This window comes from Lontra canadensis, unplaced genomic scaffold (genome assembly GCF_010015895.1).
Source record: "Lontra canadensis isolate GAN:19392208 unplaced genomic scaffold, GSC_riverotter_1.0 scaffold79, whole genome shotgun sequence".
Classification (NCBI taxonomy): Eukaryota; Metazoa; Chordata; class Mammalia; order Carnivora; family Mustelidae; genus Lontra; species Lontra canadensis.
This window is the reverse complement of record NW_022631073.1, coordinates 4,904,649-4,931,284: the sequence shown is the minus strand read 5'-3', so window position 1 is coordinate 4,931,284 and position 26,636 is coordinate 4,904,649. Positions and strand designations below refer to the sequence as shown.

Sequence of the window (26,636 nt, the reverse complement as noted above, 5' to 3'; positions counted from 1 at the left end):
CATTTTGCTGTGAACCTACAACCACTCTCAAGTTTTAGGCCCTTAAGGAAACACTAATAATAACAATAACGTGAAAGGGTTTGGGATGGGAGAAAGACGAAACACACAGAAGGTGATAATCATTGAAGCCCAGGGAAGGGGACGTGAGTTCCTTATGGGGACTACTATTGTACGCGCCTGGAATTTTCTGGAATATATTGTAAAAGCAAAATAATTTCTGGGATTTATTTGTATTCTGCTGACCACGCCGGCTGGGCTTCCTAAGGAAGGTTATGCAGTGTGGGCGCCGGTCATGGGCTTGGCTGAGCCTGCTGTGCCCTTCCGGAGCCATGTGCTTCTGCCTCTTGGAGCCTTTTGGGTAAAATATGAGGTAATTCATACCCCACAGGACTTGGGTGCATTAACTGGCGCAGTTTTCACGAAGTGACAGAAGTCACTGGGAATATACAAGGCACTCGGTAAGTGCTCATCAGCAAAGCCGCAGAGGTGAGGGGTGGCCGGGCATGGCCGAGCTGGGTGGGTCTCCGCCACCATCAGGGCTTCTCACCTTCAGCCCACTGTGGTAGCTCCTTAGCCATAGTCCTGTTTTGGTGGGACCTGGAGACAGTATGTCCCCAGAGTGGTGGGACAGGGGGCCCCGTGCCACGGATGTCTGCCCTGGAACCCACACAGCAGGGGTGATGTGGCCTCAGCCCTGAGCGACCACTCCCTGGGAGCCCCTGCACCCCGCGAGCTGAGCCTGCTTCCACCAGGGCTGGCCAGCGTGATGGATCACAGCACTTTGGATTTTAGTTCAGAGTTTGACAGATGCTAAAGCCTGAAAGGAAAAAGAAATCCAGCCATCTCGACAAAAGGAAACATACACCTCTAGTGTGTTGGGGAGACCATGGCACCTGCCTCTTTGGACTTTACTGCTCCTTCCCTGCTTGAAGTCACTGCTGTGGGCTGCACCCCAGCATTTCCAGCCTCCCACAGTCTGACCCCCGCCGACCCTTCCAGCCTCTTCCCTGGGAGGCTCTCTTGACATTGGTCTTCCCACCATCTCCCAGATCACAAATGTGAGCCGAGGTCCCAGCCAGGCTGCCTTCCGTGTTCCACTCCACACGTGCAATCCCAGGGTCTTGCTAGGACGTCACTTCTTCGTGCACGTGTGGTCTTCACTGCCTGTCCGGGCTCCTAATAGAGGAAGCGGCTGCTCCCATTTGGTCGTGGCCTAGACCAAAGCCTCTGCTGGGTGTGGGCTGTGCTCACGGACCGTTCAGTGGCGATAACCCGGTCCTTCTCTCTCTGTGCCAGCTGGCTGAAGTGATGTTCTCTGCATCTGCCTATCACGTCCCCCCAAGTCTTCCCTCCTTCCCAGCATTCCTGAATTCTGCGGAAATCATTTAAAGGCATATTTAATCACTCTAAATTTTTTTCCTTTCTTCCACTCGTTTCGGGCAAAACATTTTGTTAAAAGATGCTTTTTTTTTTTTTTTTTTTTTTGCCCCGGAGCATCTCTTGTCTTAATGCCAGAGGTATTTAAATGCCCTCATGGTGAACTGTACGATCTAATTACGGAACTTAAAGTGAGTTCAGGAAAGGGATGAAATACCCTACAGGTTCACCGCCTGAGAACAGGGTTTTGGGTTCCACTGGAAGTTCACTGGCTTTCTTACTGTTTTTCCCGGTGTCGTAACAAGGCACCTCATCTTCCAGTTTTATTGGCAGCAAACACCGGGTAACAACGATGCTAGAAAAGCCCGAGGCTCCATCATGATAAAGTCATTTTAGCGACTGTAATTGTGCCAGGAACTTGTAATAGTTAAATTGGTTCCTGATTACGTTCCGCTTGCTAAGCCCCCTCCACTCAATTAACACATAATTATTCAGGACTCTGATACTTTTATTGCTCTGCACACACTGCTTTCCATAGGCAGCTTATCGGGCAGGGCCCCACTTGGAGCCCACGCGGGCCCCAGGCCCTTTCTGTGCAAAGACAGAGCAGGATGTGGCCCCAGAGGCAAGGCCCTCAGGACTTTTCTGGTGAAATGCTCATGTTTGAGGGGCTTGGATCCCCGCAGGTGCCTCCTGCCACTGAGCACCACACACCCAGCTGGTCTCCCAAGATGTGTATCGAAGTGTAGGACTCTACGGCATGTCTTCTCCAGTCTGCCAAATGCCACTTAACATTCTGTAAAGTGTTGGTGGAGGTCATGGTGTTAAAATGACTTTGGACTATGTGGTGATAGCTCTGTGTTACCTTTAATCTCTACGTTAAAAAAGTTACATTCAAAGTTCACAGTTCAGAAGTATCTCAGTTAGTACTTCCTTTGCTGGTTGCAAATAGGAGAATCTCAAGGACGCGAGTCACTTTCTGAAGGTCCTAGAGCGAAATGTTTACATGGACATGAAGAAGATAGATCAATAGATAGATGATTGACAGGTAGATGAGAGATGGCTAGGAAGACTTTTCTGAAGGTCTCGTAGCTAAATGTTTACACGGATGTGAAGAGATGGGTAGCTTGATTGATAGGGAGGGAAAAAGAGAGAGCGAGCAAGAGATAACAGATAGATGATAGATAATGGATAGAAAGAAGTGAATCCAGACTGTAATTGGTTGTGTGTGTGGGTGTGTGGACAAGAATCCAGCTCATATCTGACACCGTTAGGAATTACAGTAGGCATTTTGTTTCTAGTGGGAGCTCACTGTGTTTAAGTGTCCACATAGAAGAGAAGGAAGTCAGGAAAACTTCCTGTTTGTTTTAGTTGTATGAGGTTTGGTAACAAACTCCATCTCACACTGACCCCTAAATGATTGAAAATGGGAACATTGTAACAAAATCGGTAAAGGGGATGACTCTGACTTTGGGGAGATGGGAATTAGTTACCAAGAAGCGTGAGATCAGGTCCTTTCCTTGTGGCCATTAAAAATAAAATTTGCAGTCATTTGCTTTGAGTAATTTGAGTGTCTTAGAGAAAAGTGCATCTAGACCTTATGGCTCTTTAAGTCTTTTCGAGATGACATAATTTACCTGTGTTTCTCTCTACATTATTTATTTGTATGTTTGGTTTCATCTTCCCTAGATTTTAGGTTATGAATAAAGCCATTCAAAGATTAAAAATGATTGAAAATAACTCTTATTAAGTACAGGCTCACACTTTTTCTTAATCATTTGACCACATGAGACAACCGTGTCGTCTCATTTGACCACATGAGACAGCATCCATGGAAGCATTTCATTCTCACACCATTAGCTTTGTTTTCAGAAATTACTTAATCCTCCCGGCTGGGAATAGACATAACTTGTTTGGCTCACAGACTTATGAATCTTTTTCCCCTGAGTACCTCACTTTTCCAGCAGAGTAGAAGCAATGGCAGTCTGTACCATTTCCCACATTCCATTGCCCACAGTCTCTACCTCCTCCAGCGTCTCAGTGTCGTGTTCTTGGAAGCTAGGACACGGGGAACATTATGCATGACCTCTCCTCATTGTGCCCTGTGTTTGTGTGCAATAATATTGAATGGGGAGGGTGGATTCTCTCTCTGCACTAGGACGGGCTTGGGGTGTGTTTATTTGTTTTTGTTTTGTTGTATTCGGCTGGTGCCAGTCCTGGACACACCACTGGCTCTGAGAGATCTGTTAGTGTGCGTAGAGACCAAAGTTTTCTTAGATCAGAACATTTCAGTGTATTCATGGTGCTGAAGGGGTCCTTTAAAATGCTCTAGGGGATCCTGATATATAAATAACAAGGTTCCTGTCATCAGGAACAAGTTCCAGTGGGGGAGAGGAGAATGGAGGACCAGCTGTAGGTGTGGAGAGAAGAATGAGGGACCAGCTCTGGAGGTGGAGAGGAAAATGAAATGTAGGACTAGCTTGAGAAGTGGAGAAGAGAATCAGGACCTGCTCTGGGAGTAGAAAGGAAAGTGTGGGACTACTCTGGAGATGGAGAGGAAAATGAGGGGACTAACTTGGGAGGTGGAGAGGAGAAGGAGGACCTGCTCTGGGAGGTAGAAAGGAAAATGTAGGACTAGGTCTGGAGGTGGAGAGGAAAAGGAGGGGACTAGCTTGGGAGGTGGAGAGGAGAATGAGGGAGCAATGCCCACTGATAAATGCCAAATGCCTAATGAGAAATTTGGCTAATGAGAAACTCAAAACAGCAGAACCCCACAGTGGACAGTCTACTCATGGATATCAGGGACTACTGGCTATTCTAGCCTCTCTGTGCCCTCTGATTTGGGTTAGAGTCTGATCTTCTGAACTACACATCCATCTATCCATCAATCTGTCTGTCCATCCGTAATCCATCTGTCCATCTATCCATCCATCCATCCATCATTCATCTCTCCATCTATCGATCTATCGATCCATCCATACATCCATCCATCCGTCCATCCATCTATCATCTATCTGTCCGTCTGTCCATCCATGCATGCATGCATCCATCCATCCATTCCTATGACAGACATCTAGGGGGCATATGAAACCGTGTTGGATCCTTACTTAGCATCACAGACACAGGAATGAATAAGCAGGACTATTTGGGAACAGTCTGGAGGGCCTCCCTGTCCCTGAGGCCAGCTCCAGCAGTCACCAGGACCGCAGAGCCAGCCCATTCACACTGCCTCCTCTCATTGCCTCTTGACTAAAGGATTTGATCTTGAGCCATGTGGAACCCACCTGAGCTCTTCTTGCAGACTGGGAAGCTGTCCTGCTGTCCAATTGCTCAGCTTAGCTCACAATCCTTCCCATATTCCTCTGTGTGACTGACAGCAGATTTTTATGCAAAAGCTTCTCATGTGATTTTCTTATTTCTTCTCTCTAGTTTGACATTTATTAGAAATAAGCTATGAATTATAGCAAATAATAGATGTTCTTATGTAAAAGTTAACCCCTGTTCATGTTTCTTTTTCCCTAGTTGGGTCATTGGTTCATCCTCAGAGGGCCTTGACATGGCTCAGCTTTTAATCCCATCAGATGTGGGCTCTGGGGTGTATGTAATTTATGGGTCCCGGCTGGTTCTGTAGAAGGTGCATGGGCCTCGAGGTAGAGCCCGAGCAGCTCGCCCTTGTTGATGGCGCTAATGACAGTTTTCATTTGGTCTTCCCTTTAGTTGTCCTGCTACAACTCTCATTCTGTGTTATTTGCTTCTTGTCCTTGCCCTTTAAAAAATTTATAGTGAATCTAAATTACAGAATCTCTCAGCCCTGTACTTTCTCAGCTGTCGGTTCATTACAAAGTTTTTATTTGGCCTTCATATTATTTCAGCATGGCATATTTTTTTAAAAAAGTCATTTTGAGAAATATCTTTATTTAACTGACTGAAATTGTTCCAGAGCTTAATTAGAAGGAGCGCATTGCAATTGTTTGGGTGCTATCTTGAGGCAGAATCATTGCCATGTAATAATAACGCATGTTCTTATTGCCTTTATTGTCCTAGAGGGCTGGCGGGAGGGTCTTTCTTCAAGCTTGGAAGGACCCTGGGGGACCCTAGTCAACAGCTGAGTTCTAAACTGAAGGAAAAATTACAAGGTGGTCAGTAGCCCAGGGTTTTGTGCTGCGTGAGAGCTCCCCTCTAATGACAGGGAGTGGTCCCACTCCACTGACACTGGCTGCTGGGGTTAATGCCAGTGCGGGTCCCCAGATGCTCTCAGAACACAATTGCTGAGGGTCAGGTGGACAAGGCAGACCATTTTCTCTTCAGGCTTGCATCTTGTGCTTCTGAGGGCTAACCCTGGCCCAGGAGACCCCAGCCCAGGCCTGGAGGGCTGATGAGGCTTGCCGGGTGTACTCTAGATACAAGACCCATCCTAACTTGAGTGATTTTTATCCTGGTCCTATATTAATGTGTCAAGACACTCTTAGTGCCCTGTGTTCAGCTTTTCCCAATAAATCCCAAATTTCAGCTATAAGAGCTGCTTTTCAGTTTAACTGAGCAGCCTGTAGTCATATTGTCCGGCAACCCTCTGGCTGTTGGATGCTGCTGCCCCTCCTGTGCCCCTGACTAATGGATAAGGCCAGGATCCCCACACCCCTCCACTCAGAGTCACTTAAAACACAGATGCCTCCTTTTTGGTTCTATTTAATGTCCCCAGGGAAGAATTCTGATAAGTCTGACCACAGTTTTCTTCAGCAGCTGCGATGGCAAACTCCATCCCAGCCCTTTTGTCATACCTGTTTTGGCCCTGGATCCAACCAATCAGTCCCTTAATGAGATGCTGTCTGCAAACCCCCTTTCTTGGAGCTGTCTGAGTGTGTGAGACGCTGCAGTGCTGGGCAGGAGGTGGGGGATAGAGCCCTCCTTAAAGCCCCAGGCAGAAAGCCCCCTTCTTCCTCCTCCCAGGCTGCCTGGCCTTCAGGGACTCAGGGACAGTCTGGCACGGGGAGCTTCTCCAGGCATGCACAGCTAAAGAAAACATGCTTTCGGAGAGCGCTGGTTCCTGGGAAGTAACCTAGATTTTTCTTACACTCTCTGGCTGCTTCCTGCTGCCTAAACAGAGGAAGTGTAATTAAGTTTATTATCTGTGACCTAATGCTAATTCTCCATACATCCTGCCTTTGTGCAGAGGGAGAAGGGTCCTTTAAAAAGAAGTATCTGGGCTGAGCTGTATTATTGTGAGCACTCAGGGACAATAAAGGTAATCTGCAGGTTGCCACAAGCTGGGGGAAGGCTTAGACCTCCGGGGTCATCTGTAACCTGTCAACACAGACAAGCAAAAGTCCAGGTATTAAAGGATGTAATAGTTTGCTCTGGGTGCTTAAAATTGTCCATTATCAATGGATCAATGCATTGAAATTCCTGCTAACCTTCTTGTCAAATCACTTATGCATCTACCATAGCTTTTTTTTTTTTAACAAGTCGTTAGTTACCAAAATCAACATGTGGATCAGAGGATGAATAACACCGAAGTAAGCCGTACCTCCAGGTAGTCAACAGACCACGCCATGCCTGATAGATGGTGTACCACAGCCCTTTCAAATGCTTACCTGTAAAAAGCCTGCAAAGCAAAGACCAGTTTAATAATGTTCCATGAAGACAGTGACTTGACAGGTGACTTGGTGACTTGACAGGAGGCTTTAATGATCACCTTTTCCTTTTTAAAAAAAAAAATAGGGTTTTTTTAGTGATACTTTTCATATGTTACTTTCAGATGCTAACATTTTGGTCTGTTTCTTTTATTCTGCATGTGCTGATTTCCTTGATTAATTTGGAGCACATATGCATATAATTCTCTGGGCTTTTTATTGGCACAACCTCATAGCTTTTCACAGGACTTTGAGCGCTCACTTTCCAGACAGACGCGGGCTGTGTCTCATTGAAATGCCAAGCTGACAGAGGTGCCGAGCCTAAGTGTGTAATTATGTAATTTTCTCTTGATCTTTTCAGAGTCTTCCTGCGAGCGATTAATCAGTATGCAGATATGCTGAACAAAAAATTTCTGGATCAAGCCAACTTTGAGCTACAGGTAAGAGAAGAGGTAGATGTGTCCTTTGTTGGGAAATATGCTAAAGCAAATTGCTGGTCGGAGCCAGTATCTTGGATTTCTAATCCCCGAACTTAATTGGTTTCCCATGCAAGGTATGGAAATGGAATTTACAAGATGTACTACTGGAACCCGAGGACTGAAAATTATGCCTTTTGGAGTATTTGCTCGATTAGCAAGGAGGGAGATGGAGCGGTTTCAGAGCAAAAGTAGGAATCAGAGTGACACATAGGGAGTGAGCAGGCAGGCCGCCCACGTGTGTTGTAGCAGAGAGACTGACTCAGACCCACACTGTCCACACATCGGGAGGGAGGGTTCTGCAGATGCGGCCAAGCGGGTTTGCATCCCTGAGGTCTGCTGGCTTTGAGAACTGGGTTCTCTGTGGGTGCTACTTGCAGTGGCCTTTCCTGGCACAGACCCTCCCCCACATGGCTCTGGGTTGCATCAGCCCATCTATGGGTTTGGGCCCTGTTTCCTCCGTGCTTGCAGGGAGAGGCAGGGAAGGGAGAGGGAGGCCTGTGTGTGTGTGTGTGTGTGTGTGTGTGTGAATGAATGGTAAGGATTGATGTTACCTGGCATGATTTACCACACATCTGGAGTTTGTGGCTTTCAGTTTCATTGCACTCTGGGTGTATAATAATGATCTATCTGCTAATAATGATTTTTTTTTAATTACGTAGTTTACTAAAGTTTGTTAATTAAAAAAAAAATCCAGATGTAAATGGTACTAGTTTCCCTGGGCAAGACTCTTCACTGAGATGGAACCTATGCCTGTATTTCCTTAATAATTTGTAAATGGTAAATGTCTGTTCTATCTACACTGTGGAATATAAGTGTATATTAATATATCATGAACTGTAGATCTAAAGTGTTACTATTTTTATTTTTTACAATATTTAGGATTGTGTCATTTTCTCTGCTTAATGCTTATTTTCCCACATCCTAAAACACAGGTATGTGCTCATTGCAAAATATTCATGCACTGCAAACCAGCACATCAGGTGAAATATGAAAGACCCCTCCTCACCCTTTTCCCCTCTGCGGAGTGACTTTTAACTAACCGTGGGCGCTTCCCGATGTCTATTAAGCATTCATCCAGACCTGTGTGTGCTTTCTTTTGGCTTTTAACGCTAATCGGATTATATTCTGTACTTTTTTGCTCTGTTCCGTCACGCTTAGCGATATATCTGTACCAGTATTTGCGCAGGCCCTCCTGCACGGGGCCCTCCACGCTGTTCCGGGTTGTCCCTGCTCCAGGCAATGCCTCTCTGTGCTGCATTGCTGGGACTGGGCTCCTGGAAGGGTAGCTGCCAGGTGGAGTGGTAAGAACGTGTACATGAATGGACACTGATAAATTATCCTCTGTAGCAATTCACAATCCCATCAACCTTCTTTGAGAGCAGCCACTCTCTAAAACCATCTCCAGGACCAATTTCTTTAAAATTGTTGTTTCTTATTTTTGTTGGAATTTCTCTGATTGCTACTTAGGCTGAGAATACTTACTGTCTGTGTGATTTCTACTGTGAACCGACTGATCATTCCCTATACTCATTTTTTATTGTGCTGTTTGTCATTCTTTTTTCTAAGTTGAAATTTGTAATATAGCCTAGTCATGGGTTTAGGCTTATCATACAGAAATTTTTAATTTTTCTGCAGTCGAATCTGTCATTTCTTTTAATGCCTCTTTGGTTTTATGTTTTGCTTGGCAAATCCTTCTTTGCCTCAGTGTTATAAAGGTAACTATTTTTTTACATAGTTAGTATGTGCTAATACCTTTATAATTCTGCCTTTTTAAAAAAACCTTCCTGATGATTAATTTATCTGGAATTTTTTTTGTTAGTGTTAGAGCTAAGAGTTTAAACTTCACTTTTTCACATATCATTTCATGAATAGATTTAAACACCACCATAAAAACGGTGATTTAAAACGCCACCGTAAAAAACACAATTGCAAATGTGTGTGTGCATGTGTGTGTGTGTCTGCGCGCGCGCGTGCATCCATTCAATTCCCTGCGTTACTACCTTCTGGTTTTATATACCCTCCTAGTAGAGCCAGGACTTCCCCATTAGTTTGCCATGGCAAAACCGTCTTGGTTTCTCTTTTGTATTTCCTTTCCTTTTTTTTTTTTTTTTTTTTTTTAAGATTTTATTTGTTTATTTGACAGAGAGAGTGCACAAGCAGGGGGAGTGGCTGGCAGAGGCAGAGAGAGCAGCAGACTCCCCGGGGCCAAACATGGGGCTCAATCCCAGGACCCTGAGATCATGACCTGAGCTGAAGACAGACCCTTAACCAACTGAGCCACCCAGGCGCCCCTTTTGTATTTCATTTTTCCATACGAAATGCAAGATCAGCTTGTTAGCCTTACTTTTTCAAAACACTACATTTATTTATTGGGAAGCCATTGAGTTTATAAATAACTGGAGAGGAACTGTTACAGGATGAGGGGGAGTACTTTGCAGTATTTCTTTTTTCCCATCCCATACAGGAGTATTTAGGTCGTCTTTTTGTGTCCTTCAGTAGGGTTTTCCCTTTTATCCGGATGAGCCTCACGCCATACTCCCTGGGTAGATTGTCGTGCATCGGAAGAGTGGCTGCTGTGAGTCTGGGCTCCTTTTCCCCAGCGTGTCCGTTACTGCTGCTCTCGTGCACGGTTTCCTGAGGAAGGTCCCGAGGCTGCTTCCCTCACGCGCACACACCTTAGTGGCCCTGTGTTCTTTGGGCCAATGTAACACCCTGGCCGTTGGGGAGTGTGAAGTGCGTCGGTCCTGCCCTTCCAGCCAGCAGCAGCCGTACCTGCCCACCCTCAGGTGGAGGGTTTGGGTGTCATATGGCGGCAGTGGCCTTCAGTGTGAGCTCCGGGGAGCTGGTGCTCCGACGGGCTCCAACGGGCACACTTCTATATTCTTGCATTGTTTTGTTCACTGCACGGTTCTGTCTACTGATGCCTCCTTCTCCCTGAACTCATCAACCCTGAGGGCTGCCAGCCGTTTCCCTTTCGTTGTCCCCGTGCTCCAGCCCAGCCTGCCTCCCATTCCCGGCAATATAGCACAAAGGACCCTCATCCAATAGCCCCCACTGTTATAATGCGTATTTCCTACAAACAGGAACTTTCTCCTGCATAACTACTGTAAAAGAACCCACACCAAGCTCACATTATTACTACCATCCAGTGCTCAGACCCTGTTCAAGTTTGGACACCCCAGTCCCAGCTTGGCATACCTCAAATCACGCAGGGCGTGCTGTTTTTTGGCTTGTATTTTTATGTGATTTTTTTACGACCTTTTTTTAAAAAGATTTTTAATTTTTTAAGAGAGAAAGTGCACAAGACTGAGCACGAGCAGGGGAAGGGGAGAGGGAGAGAGAGAAAGAAGCAGACTCCTTGCTGAGCAGGAAGCCCCACATGAAACTGTCCGTCACGTTTAACCCATGGCTTTGTGCGAGTCTCTGCACCGCATCCAGGAAGCAGGGGCCCAGCACTTACTTGGACAATTCTGCAGCAATCAAACGAGCTGCTGTGCTACTGAAGAAAGTGCCCCGTTCATGAAAAGTGTTAGGTAAATGGAAGACCACACATGCTTACAACTAGGCTCTAAAATTCCCACTTACTTCACAGGTGACCAAAAATAGAGTCGCTACTGTTTATTTTTACATAGCCTTTTACGACTGTCTCATTTGATATAATAAATATTTTTCCAATTTGGTAAATGAGAAAACCCACACCCCCAGGTTTCTTTTAAAGATTGTGGAAGCCTTTCGAGCTTGGATGTGTGATGGGAGCTCTGTCCAGGCTCTTTCCCTCCTGGGAGCGGGTGGAAGCCCCCGCACCCCGCACCAGACTGTCCTCTGGAACAAGCTCGGTGGGTGTAGGAATTATGTGTAAAGGCCAGGAGTGTGTCCAAATCATCCCTGTTTGTGATCCAAGAATTCTTCCTGTGTCATGATGTTCTTGACCTGGTCTCAAGCACTGATACAACCAGGGCTATTAGTTCCATGACTTTAAGAACCTACACATGATGATGCTATTAATTCATTTTAGCGGGGAGGGGCAGAGCGCTAAGGGGAGAATCTCAAGCAGACTCCCCACGAGCAGGGAGCCCGACGCAGGGCTCAATCTCAGTTCCCTGAGATCACGACCTGAGCCCAAACCAAGAGGTGGATGCTCAACTGACTGAGCCACCCAGGCGCCCCCATAATGACACTGTTATGACAGTAAGTCTAGGTTACTGTGTTCAAGTCGACCGAGCTTCAACAGGTCAGAGCTTTATAACAAAATTACTTCAGGGGCGCCTGGGTGGCTCAGTGGGGCCTCTGCCTTCGGCTCAGGTCATGATCCCAGGGTCCGGGGATCGAGCCCCACATCGGGCTCTCTGCTTGGCAGGGAGCCTGCTTCCCTTCCTTTCTCTCTGCCTGCTTCTCTGCCTATTTGTGATTTCCTACTTGTGATCTCTGTCAAATAAATAAATAAAATATTTTTTAAAAAAATCATTTCATAATAAATCATCTGTTAAGCCATGTATTATCTGTAAGTCTTTGAAATATAAAATGTTCAAAGTTTTTCCAGCTCACTTCCTTAGTTATCTAGTGTTTATGGACATTTTGGGTACCTGAAAAAGTCGTAAATTATAGAAATCTATATACTAGTAAGGAAGGGGCTCCATGATGCCCTGGTAACAGGAACCAACATTATCATGTCCTTACCACTTGCTCCGCAGCCCCCCATCCCCCACCGAAGCCTCTCCCCTGTTTACACCTGTGACCCTCTGGCAACCCCAGGAGACGGACACTGTGAGACTCCCCTTTTACCTCTCAGGAAACCAAGGCCCCAGGAGATTAGATTAGTTGCCTGAGGAGGTGGCAGAGCTAGGATTTGAGCATGCGCACTGTGACCTCAGTGCCCCCACATGGCCATGAACCGCACCGTGGCCAGCTGGCTCACCACCTGCCTAGAGTGGGTGTGGATTTCTAAACATTTCAGAAGAGTGTACAGGAAGATGAGGAACGCCTCCGAGTGTTCCGAGACCTGCTAGTAAGCTGTCCGGCACTCAGCATCTCCCCTTTTTGGTTTTCAGCTTTGGAACAATTACTTCCACCTGGCTGTTGCTTTCCTCACTCAGGAGTCCTTGCAACTGGAGAATTTTTCAAGCGCGAAGAGAGCCAAAATCCTTAACAAGTAAGTCTGCGTCCAGCCCTGAAATTGCGGGCAGGAGCCTGCAAGTCTGTTAGCATCATTTCTGGGTCATGTCTAAACCAGCTGCATGTGTAACTAGAGATGTAATCCTGGTGTCATGAAAGGTCAGCTCCAAATCCCGACTCTGGTGCTGCCTTTTCTAGCCCACGAATCGAGATCTAAAACTGCAGGGTTCATTCTGGTGAGTTCTAGTCATTGCCCTTCACCACCGCTAGCACCACCCAGAACAGGCGTTTCAGGAGATAATCCCTTCTGCTCTGCACCGTCCTGATGTCTTTCCACATGTGCTTTTCTTTATCGTCTGCTGTGCAGTGATCCTTCGAGAAAGGAAGCGTCTCGTGCAAGCGATTGGCACAGTTGGGATTGTTGTAGAAGAACTCCGTTAGAGTGAGAGCTGCCCAGGGTCTCCTTCTTTGAGAGAGGTTACCCAGGTCCTGCTCGAGGTGGGAGATCCAAAGGGCTAGACTAGCTCTTGGGTGATCCTAACCTCTCAGAAGCCCAGCGTCGCTGCCTCGGTCTGGTTCTGAGTCCTGCCTGGCTCCTGGCTCAGGACAAAGCAAAGAATCCTGCCGTGCTTTCTTTCTGTCCTTGGGTGCCCGGAGGGTATCGCCACCTCTCTGCCTCAGTTTCCCTGACCTCTCTCTTCTGAGCCCCCCTTTCATCAATACTTGACAGAGCTCTCTTGCTGCTCCCGCGTCTCCGTGTCACCGGACCCCGTGTGTCGCCTCATAATCCCTCTGCCTTACGTTGACTTTTCTAAGACTTTGTCCCTCCCTGACATTGGGGACTCCAGAGGGAGTCTCAGAAGATGGCAAAAGCACGGCTCAGCGCCCCTCATGCTCTTTGAGCATGTCTCTCACTTGCTGGCCTCACCAATAGCCCATCATCCCTTCAAAGTGAGAGTTGTGTCAGCAAATATTTATCGAACTTATATGCCAGGGACTTTCTAAGCACTCCGAGTGCAGTTTCCATATATCATCATTAAATCTAGAATGGAAGTTGTTCATTGGTTTCCCTTCTCATCTTTAACTTTCCAGAAAGGAAGGTGAAACATGTTTTGAGCAAGTCCCATGGCCGATGCTACACACCCAGTCATTCTAACCCAGGCAGTTCTGAGCCAAGATGTTCACTGGGAAGGCAGACCATGTGGGGTCTGTGCCAGCCCTGGCTCCAAGACAGACGCCAGGTGGCACCTTCAGGGGACTGGCCCCGTCGGGAAGCTTCCACTTTGCCAAATTTACATCTTCTCAGGGCTCATGTGAAGTTAGGGATGGTGCCTGGTGGCTGTCTCTGTCCTTGTTTCGATGTGCTCATGGTGGAAGTTTCCATAGCAGAGGCAGAGATAACTCGCACACTCTGAGCACCGCACAGCTTACTCACAGCTAGCCCTGGGCACCTGGGATGCCTTGTTATCCAGTCCCGCGGAAGGACAGCTAGGACGTGGCAGGTGGATTTCATACCTACGTGTGTGGGGGGATCGCTGTGCGGTGAGGCTGGAATCCAGACCCGACTCCAGCCGGCAGCACAACCCATTCTCTGCCAAGTGCACAGCGTGACCAACCCTTCAAGATGCCTGCAGGACAAGAGAATTTAAACCAGAAATCTGAAAAAAAAAAAAAAAAAAAAAAAAAAACACCACCAGAAATCTGTCTTAAAAGAGCTGGCATCTCCTTTGAGGTTTTTAGAGTAAAACCATTGATTCTGAGCTTTCTCCAGGCCAGGGCCGGGTATCTCTGTGCTGGGCCTCCTTTTGGCCTGTGGATGTCAACAGCCTAAGCTAAAGCCACGTCATACATACATTGGCCACACAGGGCTTCAACCGCCAAAGAAAATACTTGCTTCCCACATAGCCGTGTGCCTTCAAAGGGTTCAAAGCCAAGGAAAATGAAACACGGCCAGCTGGCGTCTCCCTTCCAGAGATGCAGGGCTTCCAAATGGAGCTTTGAGTCTTCTCTTCCTCATAACTGTGGCAAGGAGAGACTGCAGATTTTCCCTTTGAAATTTTCTCATGGATTCCCCAAGGGGGAGTGGGGAACCCAAGCGTTTTAGAAATTGTCTTTGCAAGACTCTGGCAGGACGGCCTCAGCCCCTTATGCACCCTGAGGGGCCCTTTCCCAGGGACCTAGGCTCGGTGTGTGGCCGTGATGGGCCACCAGGCAGAAGTGTTCTCTGTCGGAGATAAGCGCTTGTGGTCTGGAAGGCTGTGTGCCTCAGATGCGTGGCCGGTTCACCTGTGCTTGTTGTACTCATCATGCCTCTGTCTCTACCTTAAACACTTTATAATCAATGTGCTGTTTTAGTTCTAAATACCAAAATCTACATAAGACATATTTATAAGTCATCCTGCCCACATGGTTAAATTTCCCCAGTGCCTAGAAAGGTTTTAATCTGCTTCAAGTGGTTCTAGTGAAAAAGGGTCGTGTGCCTGTCCCGTGCTCAGGGTCCTGGTGCTCGGGACGCCAAGGTGAGAAGTTCACAGTCTCGGGCAGGGGGGTGATCATGTGGAGTGTCAGTGCCCAGCGGGCGCCTTGGCAGCCTGCACATGGATGTTTGGGACTGCATGGGGGGTTCCCCAAGGCCTCTGGTGGGAGAGGCTTCCAGACTGGGTGGGGTAGGAGCAGGGAGGTTACCAGGTTGGCTGGCTGAGCCACTGGTCCACGGACAGCCAATCCTCAAAGGGGACATCAAGTCCCCAAGGCCATGGCCTGCTTCACGAGCAGAGAGATGCTCTGGATTGTCGAGATGCTCTCGACCCTTCCTTGGGCCATGAGTGGCCAGACCCTGCTGGCTTGGGGCAGAGTGGGAGGCCCAGCGATCTGGGAATCGACCTCACGGGTCTCAGTAAAGGGTCCGGTGCTGACACAGGGCACACCTGGTAATTCACCTGGCTCTTTCTTTCTAGAGGGGAAGCCCGTGAGCTCTGAAGGTGGAGGGATGCCACACCCCTTCAGGAGCCTGTGGCTGCCTCCCTTTGGGCCAGTCTGCTGCTCTAGGGTTCCTGAAGTCAACTAAATGCATCTCTGAGTGAGGACTTCAGTGAGGAACTCCGCTCCCCTCACACCCTTCACACTCCTGCCTGCCCTTCTCTTCCTCTCTGCCGAGCCTACTGTCTGCTCCTGTCTGCCTGGCTGACGGCATGGGGCCCCAGACAATAGGAAATCCCAGGGTCAGAAGATCTGCCTGTTCATTCCCTCATGTGAAGCTCTCTGCCCTCCTGATGACCTAGGTTGGGGAGATAATTAGGATATTCATTCCAGAGACATTCCCCAATGTGCATGGGAGTAGTATAAAATAATGGGCCAGACCATGCAGAGAACTGATTATATCAAACCCAAACTGAGTATAAGATTTTCCAGTGAACCACAAAATAAATAACCACCAGGAATCAAAGTCTATAATAAGAAAATGTAACTGACTTAGCCTTCAGACACCCTTGGTGCTAGTGACTCCCAGCAAAGGACAGAGGTGTCACAGGCATGCGAAAACTGACCATTATTTCTCCTCGCCCCATCCCCCACCCCCACCCCCACCCCCAGCCTTTGACATTACGGGGACTTAGGAAATATGATTCAGATAGAAAAAAGTTGGCTTTTCATCAGCAGCCAGCTTGACCACGTTAGTATGTAGGACATGTGTGTCCTCGTGTGGGACAATGTGACCCGTGACTGCAAACAGCCTTCTGTGTTCAGGACCAGACTTAGTTCCGGAAGAGAAAGGGGTTCAGGCACCGGGCATCCGACATATCTAAGCATAAAAGGCTCACTTAAAATTTTCAGCCCGAGAGTCAAGTTTGAAGGCCAACCCCAGGTCCATGCATTTGAACCTGTGTGCAGAGAGCACCCTCCATGAAGACCCTCTCCTCGGTTGGTCTGCACGCTATATCTCATCTTTATTTACTTATTTATATGTGTTTTATCGTGCAGGAGTCACACCCTCTGAGAGGACAGGTTTTGCGACCAGGTTGAAATTCCATATACACAAAGATCTCCATCTTTCTGAGCACGGGGTTCTGAGATGTTCGTGCATTAGGTCAAATTAAGACATTGCTTTTAGGGAAACTCAAACAAAGCTGCAAAAAGCCCCACGTTGCAGTGTGGGCTGATCTGAAGCTGGGATTGGGGACCCCAGATTATAATAAGGAATGGTTTAGAAAGTAGAGTTTGTGTTTATGCTCATTGGTTAAGAGACTTCAATTATTCAGAATAACTCCACTCTAAACCAGAATTAGCAGGGGGCCCAGGGAGACAGATTTAATGAACAGTGACCTGTGCTGAGTCCCTGGCTGAGGGAGGTGTCCCATGTGCTCTGTCCAACACGGTAAACCTTGGACGGCGCAGGGCACCGTGGCACATCCAAGCCCTGTGTGTAATAAACTTTATTCCCTGGGTCACAGATGGGGTCCCACCTCCTCTCACCTCCCCCAGGGACTTGCCATTACACCCAACACATCTCGCCTCACCCATCATGTCCCTTCAGCAACCTCTGCGTCTGTCTGCCTTCCTCGGCCTCCACCCACTCCCCACACAGTCTTCCTCTTTCCTTTGTCTGCAGAACCCCATGGAGATTTTCATCCTCCTTTCTGGCATCTCTGTTCCCTCGTCAGGCTCATTATCTTCCATCAGACCTTTAAGTGGGAGAGCCCCTCATGCCTTGGTCTTCGGTCTTCTCATTCCATCCTCCCTCCTTCAGATGGCGTGTTTCAGCTCTGCATCTCAACCCTTCCTTGGGCCATGATGGCAGCTTAATGGCTGTTTGCATTTGTTCCCTACAGTCATCTGCCCTCAAAGTTAACAGAGCCTGGACAGCTAAGACCTACGGAAATGTATTGTCTCCCAGTTCAGGGGGCCAGAGTCCAGATCAAGGTGTGGGCAGAGGTGGTTCTTTCTGGAGGCTCAGAGAGAGAACGTGCTCAGTGCCTCTCACTGCTGGTGGTTGTCCCCAGGCCTTGGCACTCCTTGGCTCCAGCCGCTTCCCTACACGCTCGACCTCCATCTTCTCGTGGCCTTCCTCCCATGTCTCCAAGTATCCCTCCCCTTGTAAGGATGCCAGTCCTTGGACTTAACTCCCCTCTGACATCTGCAGTCCAGTATGCTGTCAACTTAACTTGGCAACACCTGCAAAGTCCCTATTTCCAGATGAGGTCCCCTTCATAGGTCCTGGGGTTTTGGACTTGAACATGGTATTGTGGAGGACATGGTCCAACCCACAACAGTCATGCCCAACAGACTTTTTTTTTTTCAGTGAAATAAAATGTAAGAAAGCATCCAAATTTACTGAAGATAGTATGGTTAAGTGTTATTTTATAAAACAGTCCTACACAGATACTTATATATGCGCTGCTTAGTAAGGTAAAACCTATTTCTTATTTCCAAAAATAGTTAGAAAATTAATCTTTAAAAAGCTGCCTCTGTGGCCTTTAGTCACACTGTATCCACCTTGATCTCTTAAAGGGAAGGAGCAGGCTCTCTGTCTTCTAGCCATACATCCTCCTTTGGTCCATATACTTACCTACCCACTCCCTGCCACAGGGCCATTGCACCTGCTGGTCCATCTGCCCGGAATGCTCTTCCTTCCCTTCTGCCTGGATTATGTCTTTCCTTCTTCATATCTGAGGGTCAGTTGTCCCAGAGAACTGCCACGGCAGTCTGGACCCACTGTTACACTCTCACTCCTGTTTTTCCTAAAGGGCCATGATCACAGACTTCGAAGGACTACTGTATGTACATATGTGTGTGTTGACCTAGTGTGATTATTTGTTTAATGTCTCTGCTACCATGCTACTAGACCCCAAGGTCTGTGGACTTTGTTGTCCATGTTCTATTAATTTTCCCATAATAGCCCTGAGCCTGGCCTCTAGTGAGTATTCAGTAATCAGTGCATCAGTGAGTAATGTTCCCTGAATGAATCAATGTAAATGACCATTGTAACCATGAGGGGGTTCCTGTGATGAGGCCTCATCCGGGCTTTTAAAGAAGCAGCCTGCCTGGCTTGAGTGCTCTCTAGGACATACAAGGACGTCATCTCTCTCATTCTCAGAAACTCCGGTGAAATGAACATCATACATCATTATTCCAGTACTACAGATGACGAGACTGAGGGTCAGAGCAGCCAGGTCACTGGCCCAGAGTGCTTAGATTTAGGCGCAGGTCAAGCCTTATCCCCAGGCCTGGGCTATCTGTGGTGGACATGGGTTTTCTGCTTTTTGGATTGAAGATTCATAAAACCAGGAGCTGAGATAAGGCCCCAGAGACCAGATTCATGCTATTTTAGCCCAGAGTTCCAGGGCTGGATGTGGACCACAGCTTTGGCTGTGGGAAGCTTGCCTCCACAGCGGCCTCCTTGGCAGCCTTCAGGTGCGCTCTGACTTGTGTGTGTGGTGAGTGGGGCATGATGGGACACGCCAGGTGACTGCTTCCTGCTGCTGTAGCCTTGTGGGGTCAGGCGCGGTGGTTCAGCTCCGGGAATCTCTGCTTCCTCAGTGGAAAGAGGGCCACGGCAGCTTCTCTCTGCTCACCTGGTAGTCTTTTTACCTGAGTCAGATGAGACCAGGGCCCTTTGAGAGATGTGACACAGCGCTGTGCCGTGCCGTCATGGAGGTCCGGACTTGCCAGGCTCCGAGATGCGTGCCATGGGGCCGAGCATGGACCTTGGAGTCTGAAGATCGGGTTCTCTTTCTTCTCTCCTTGCCAGTGACTCGGCCAAGTCCTTTGGCTTCTTCCTCTACGACTGCTTCCATTCCCTCCTCAAATATCAGTTGTCAGAGTTGAACTTGGCTGTGCTCTGTAAGGCTGCCACCAGCCCTGGGAGCCTGTGGCTGCGTAAGGAGCATGGGTCCCCACACTCCCCATCACTGCTGCTCTCTCCTCCCCAGGAGGAAGGTATGAACGGTTCGGGAGTCCCTCTTGAGGTCTGGTGGCAGCCGTAACCGGATTGGGGGATTACACTGAGACGCATATAGATTCATCAAAGCTGCCTTCTTATAAAAACTAAAGAAAAGATCAGTCTCTCTGCCAGAGAGTCAGCCCTGCCCCTCACCTTCCAGCTCCTTGTCCCCTTATTACCTTTGTTCTGGCTCTGAGCACCTTTGTCTTATTTGAGTATGAAAACGGCATTTTTAGCCCCTTGCTACAGCAGGCCTGGATCTAGCGAGGGCTGTGCTCTCAGATCCTTGTTGATCCCCCATCCCCCGTCCTCAAATACTGTGAGGACATGTCATTTTCCACATCCAGGACAGAATAGTGTCACTGGGAAATGTGCATTGGACCTCCGTGAGCATGTCCTCCTCTGCCAACCGCACAAGGACAGCGGGTGTCCAGGGAGAGTCAGGAGTGGTGAGGGTTCCCTCTCCACGTGGGCCTCCTGGTCTCCAGGTGTCCACCCCAGCTCTGGGGAAATGGCACATCACTGCAGGACACCAGACATTGGGTCGCTCTGGAATGACGCAAACCACCCAGCATTTTAGCCATCCTTCTTTTTTGTGAGAGAGATTATTCCAGAACCAGAAGGAATCGCTCAGCCATTGGAAGAGTATTTAAAGCTTGAGTCAGTCTGTGGCAGGCCAGCTGCTGTGACCAGCTCACACCACCTCCATTGGTCGGGGGCGGGGGAGGGGCGGTGCTCAGGCCAGCTCAGTAGGCTGGGATCTGAACACGTGCTGGCAGGCCCTGGCGGGTCGCGCCTGTGACCTGGAGCTCCCCTGGCTCACCACATGCTCACTCCACCTGCACGGCGAGCACCAGCACTGGGTCTGAGCGTGGCTCTGTGCTGCACCGTGCTTCTCCCCGGTGGATGCCAGGAGCCTGCTGGCTGTATCCTCTCCCGGCCCAGGCTGCAGAGGCCGCTGGGGACCCTCTGTCATTTATGCATGAGCCAGATGGGAATCAGGAAACTGGACCTCCAAGGCCAGGAAGTGTGTACAACTGAAGGGGGCTTCGATCATATGGACCGTGGGCCATATGGGGTGCCAGTTAGACACTGGAGGCTGCTCTCCTATCACCCCTTGGCTGGGTCCAGTAGCTTTGCTGACAGTGGACAGGTGTCTCCTCCCTGTGGCACTGGTGATGGGTGCATTCCCCAGATCCTTCCTCTCTCATCCACGTCAGCACTCATCTCTGGTGGAGAACAGGAGGTCTGCAGACCTCTCCTGCCGAAAGTGACAGCTGGGTGCTTAGGGCCCTGGAGACTTCTCTACGGTGGCAGCCCTGGATGGCTTTTGGTTGACCAGGAGGCGTTTTGCCTCAAGAGCCCCAACCAGGTCATCTGTAAACACCGCTTCCCTTTCCATGTGAGCTGACGTGAGGACGAACAGAGCAGCTTGATGACCCAGCTGCTAAACTGTAATCCTGTACGATAATTGCGCAAATTATTATTTTTAATATAATCAGTTCCTTCCTTAGGCAATAAAGGAAAAAGTGAAATTGCTCACAAACTAATAAACGTTTATCTTCTGAAGCATCAAATTCTGTTTACTCATGAAACGCACACCTCCTCTGCTGACCTGGTGGGAGGAAAATTAACATTTATTTTCCCTGATAAACAAAAACAGGAATGTTTGTTGACATCTTTTGGTGCAGAGCCCTTCCTTACACTGAAAATGCTAAAGGAGGGTGGGAGGTATTTGAAAGAGGCCTTCCCTGCTCTGATTGTCCACTCTGGGGCTTAATTTTAACATGTGAAAGCTGTTTTTGTGAGCAGGACTGGAGGATGTCATTTGGTGTCTGCAGGGTTTGGATGCTGAGAGCAGGCTCTGAAAACAAGCTTCCCCTCAGGCCAGGGACCCAGGTCGTCCTCCTCTTGCCATTAGAGACTGAAGAAGGAAAATGCCTTCCTTACCCTCCACAGCTTCACCCAAGTTCCCCGCAGGGTAGGGTGGGGGGGGGGTTACATAATCAGCCGTGGTGGGGTGATGGGTAGGTGAGACTCCCTTGGCTGGATTCTTCCTCCTTCATTTCCCTTTGGTGGCAAGAGAAGCTTTGATACTCTCTTTGTTTGTCTCCGTGCTGGGAGACTTTCGTTTCACTTAAAAATAATCTAAGTCTGATTTCCAAATGCTCTAAAGAGTGACTCAGCATTTCCCTTGTCCTCGGTTCCCAGGTATGGAGATATGAGGAGGCAGATCGGCTTCGAAATCAGAGACATGTGGTACAACCTCGGTGAGTAGCTGGGATTTCTGGGGAATCGTGGTGACTCTCCTGAAACTGTGGTGGGCAATGACATTGGCCCTGGCTGTCAGTGCCGGGGAGTCTTGAAAGTCTGGATTGCTTCTCTATCTCAGAGAGCGATTGCTACCTTTGCAGTGGTTGTTGTCGGTAAGTAAGAGGTAGGAAGAAACTCTGATAGGTGGGACAAATGGAAAAATCAGTAAGAGTGCCCCTCTGTCAGGTGAACACGGCTCTGCCTTGAAATTTCTTGCTTCCGGGCCTCACTACAATTCACCCCGCTTTCCAGGCATCAGACCAGGTGACCGGGTGGCTCATCCCACCGCACAAGGCCCATTGCTGACTGAATTCAGTTGACCACATTTACCCTCAAAGGGGTTTTTTTGGCCTGCTCAAAACCGGACACTGTATGTAGGTACACTGCCACCAGGTGGTGACAGTAGAACATGCTTGCACACTAGAAACACACTAGGGGCTTCGTGTGCTAAGATGAGAAATTAATGTAGGTGTTTGTCACTATAAACTTCCCTCTTACTACTGCTTTTGCTGCATCTCAGGCATTTTGGTAGATTTTGTTTTCATTTTCATTTGTCTCAAGATATTTTCTGATTTCCCATTTGATGTCTTTGACCCATGGGTTATTCAGGAACAGGCTTTTTAATTTCCTCTGTTTGTGAATTTTCTAGTTTTCCTTTTGTTTTTGATTTCTGATTTCATTCCATTGTCGTTGGTATGACTTCAGTCTCCTTAAATTTGTTAAGAAATGTTTTATGATCTAAGATGTGACATATCTGAGGGACACTCTGTGTGCCCTTGAGAAAACCGTGATTCTTTTGCTTCTGAGTGGAATGTTCTAGGTGTCTTGTTAGGTCCGTTTGGTCTATAATGTTGCTTTGATCAGTAAATATAAACAACCTAACCTTACACCTCCAGGAACTATAAAAAGCACAAAACCTAAAGTCAGCAAAGGGAAGAAAATAATAAAGTTTAGAGCAGAAATAAATGAAATCGAGAATGAAAAAATCAATAGAAAATTCAACACAACTAGAGTTCGTTTTTTGAAAAGATAAAATTGACCAACCTTTAGCTAGATTAACTAAGAACAGAGGAGACATAAGTAAATAAAATCAGAAATGGAAGCAGAACCATTACAATTAATACCACAGAATAAAAAGGGTCAAAAGAGGCTACTATGAATGATTATACATCAGTCAACCTTGAGGAAATGGACAAATTCCTAGAAACATGCAGCCTACCAAGACTGGATTATGAAGAGACAGAAAATCTGAACAGACAGATGACATGTAATCAGCAATTGAAAACTTAACAACAAAGAAAAGCCCAGGACCGGATAGCTTCAGTGATGAGTTCTACCCAACATTTAAAGAACTAATGCCAGTCCTTCTCAGACTCTTTCAGAACATTGAAGAGAAGGGAACACTTCCCAACGCATTTTGTGAGGCAAGCTTTACTCTGATAATGAAGCCAGATAAAGACACTACAAGAAAAGAAAACTATAGGCCACTGTCTGTCATGAACATAGATGTAAAAATCCACCAGAAAATATTAGCAAACTAAATTCTGCAGCACATCAATGGGATCATACCCCATGATCAAGTGGGATTTCTCCTTGGGATACAAGGATGGTTCTGCATACACATGCTAACAAAAGTGATGCACTGCATTTACAGATTGGAGTATAAAAGTCTTATGATTATTTCAATAGACACAGAAAAAGCATTTGATGAAATTTAATACCCTTTCATGTTAGAAACGCAACAAACTGGGTGTGGAAGTAATGTACCTTAACATGACAAAGGCCACATAGGACAACCCCACACCTAAGATACTCAGGAGTGAAGAACTGAAAGCTTTTCCTGTAAGATCTGGAACACAAGGGGGCCCACTCTCTTGTTCCTATTCAGCATAGTACCGGAAGTCCCAGCCAAAGCTATTAGGCAAGAAAAAGCAATAAAATCCATCGAGATCACAAAGGAAGAAGTGAAATTATCTGTTTATAGAAGGCATAATTGTTTATATAGAAAACTCTAAAGACTCCATTAAAAATGCTATTAGAACTAACAGATTCAGAAAACTTGCAGGATACAAAATGAACATAGGAAAACCAGTTGCATTTCTATGTACTAACAACTATCTGGAAAGGAAATTAAGAAAATAATCCCATTTCCAGTAGCGTCAAAATGAACAAAATACTAAAAGTAAACTTAAAACAAGGAGGTGAAAGACCTGAACAGTGAAAGGTATAAAAAGTCAATGACAGAAATGAAGGAAGAAACAAATAAATATAAAGACACCTCATCTTTGTAGATTGGAAGACTTGATAGTGTTAAAATGTCCATATTACCCCAAGCAGTCTGTAGGCTCAATGCTATCTCCATCAAAATTCCAATGGCATTTTTCACAGACATTAAAAAATAAGATTCTTAAACTCATATGGAACCACAAAAGACCCTAAGTCACCAGAGCAGTCCTGACAAAGAACAAAAGTGGAGCCATCACACCTCCTGACTTCAGAATATGTGACAAAGCTGCAGGAATCAGAATACTCTAGTACTGCCGTATAGGCAGACACAGAGACCAACAGGACAGGAAAGAGAGCCCAGACCTAAACCAGCACGTATGCAGTCCCCTGACCTTAGATAAGAGACCTGAGAATACACAATGGGGAAAGGGTCACCACTTTGATAAATGGTGTTGGGAAAACTGGGTGTCCACATGCAAAGGGAAGAAGCTGGACTGTTGTCTAACATCATACCCCAAAACCAACTCATAGTGGACTAAAAACTTAAACACAAGACCCCAAACCTTAACACTCTAAAAGAAACCATAGGAGAAAAGCTTCTTGATACTGGTCTTGGCGATGATTTCTCGGAAACGTCAGCAAAAGCAAAAATAGACAAGTAGGACTATGTCAAACTCAGAAGCTCCTGCACAGTAAAGGCAATAATCAGCAAAATGAAAGACACTCTGTGGAATGAGAGAGAACAGTTGCAAACCATAGATCTGCTAAAGGGTTAGTTTCCAAAATGTATTGGGAAATCTTACAACTCAATAGCAAAAAAACCCACCAATTTAAAAACAGACCAAGGACTTGAATTGACATTTCTCCAAGGAAAAATGCAAATGACCAGTAGGTTTCTGAAAAGGTACACAACATCACTGACCATCAAGAAAATGCAAATCAAAACCCCAGTGAGATGTCCCCTCACACCTGTTAGGATGGCTATTATGAAAAAAGCCAAAGATAACAAGTGTCAGCCAGGATTTACAGAGGTTTGAACACTTGCACAGGGTTGGTGGGAATGTGGCAAACAGCATGGAGGTTGCTCAAAAAGTTAAAAATACAACTACCATATGATCCAGCCGTCTCACTTCTGGGGGTACATCCAAATGGATTGAAATCAGGATCTTGATGAGGTATTTGCACACCCGTGTTCATGGCAGCATTATTCACAATAGCCGAGAAATGGAAATAACCTAAGCGCCCAGCAATGGCTGAATGGATCAAGAAAATGTGGCATGTGCACCTTCAACGGAATTTTATTCAGCTTATTTTTTTAGTAAAAACGAAATCTTGCCAAATGCAAAAACATTCCACTTGTATGAGTTTCTGAAGAGTTATACTCTCAGAAGCCGTGAGTAGAATGATAGTGGCCAGAGGCAGGGCTGCGGGGAGCAGGAGGGAATGGGGAGGTTTTGGTCAAAAGGTACAAACTTTCAGTTATGCAAGATGAAAAAGTTCTAGAGATCTGCTCTACAACATAACACCCAAAGTTAACAATACTGTGTCCTGCATTCAAAAATTTGTTAAGCAGGTAGATCTCATCTTAAGTGTTCTTGTGAGGGTAAGCAATAAAAAGAAAAAAGAATATAATAAAACAGTTTTAAAAGATTTTTTGAATTTACTCATTTGAGAGGGAAAGACTGAGCGAGAGCATGAACGGGGTGGGGGGTGTCAGAGAGAGAGGGAGAAAGATACTCCCTGCCGAGCAGGTAGCCTGATGCGGGGCTCGATCCCAGGACCCCAGGATCATGACCTGAGCTAAAGGCAGACGCTTAACCAACTGACCCACGGAGGAGCCCCAGTAAAATTTTATTAATGAAAATAACATGGGATTCGCTGTTAAAATGTTAGTCACTATGCGATGTAATTCTGTCAGGCAAGCTCCTTAAAGGAATAAAGAACTGGTAATTGGGCGTTCTATCACCATCTTGAATGGGTCCTCGATGGACCCGCCTCTCTCCTAGATGAAAACTCTAGGAGTTTTCTAGTTTGGATCATATGGTAGTTCTATTTCCAGTTGCTAGGAGATGAAACTCTTCCCAGCACCTGTTCTCCACTGTCAGCTCGCTTGGTGCCGAGGGATCCAGGTGCCTTTCTTCAGCCTCATGGAGGGTCCTGTGGAGGGTCCTGTCACTTCCGTGGCATTTCCCATATGAAATGTTCGTTTTGCTTACTTTGGCCCATGAAGCCCGAAATGGCTACAGAGGGCCTCCCCTCCCCGCTCTCCCCAGTGACTCTGTTCTCCTCTCCAAGGAGGCAGGTGTCTGTCCACCTCTCCCTCTAGTTTCCCCACAGCACCCGGGTTAAATTTGTTCCCCCAAGACTGGAGCAACTCAGTTGTGTCCCACGTTGCTCCGTTCTTGAATAGACTCCTGCTGTCTGTGCTGTGGCTAGAGACCTTAGCCAGAGAGATCCCCTGACGTATCTCTGTTCCTTGGGAAGAATGCAGCAGGATGATAAACATGGAACATGGTTTTTTCCCTGAAGGTGGGGACCTGGACTCCATCGCTCTCCCGAGGT

The 26,636-nt window shown here is 47.1% G+C and overlaps 1 protein-coding gene across 4 annotated transcripts in view; it reads left to right on the top strand.

Moving 5' to 3' along the window:
• The window catches only part of DOCK1 (dedicator of cytokinesis 1), a 490,685-nt gene that overhangs the window by 385,005 nt on the left and 79,044 nt on the right, over positions 1-26,636 (top strand). For all 4 annotated transcript variants that reach the window (XM_032882088.1, XM_032882091.1, XM_032882090.1 and 1 more), the window contains exons 30-32: positions 7,369-7,447; positions 12,535-12,635; positions 21,747-21,805. In XM_032882088.1, the coding sequence (XP_032737979.1) occupies positions 7,369-7,447; positions 12,535-12,635; positions 21,747-21,805 (239 nt within the window). The remainder of the gene's footprint in view (positions 1-7,368; positions 7,448-12,534; positions 12,636-21,746; positions 21,806-26,636) is intronic.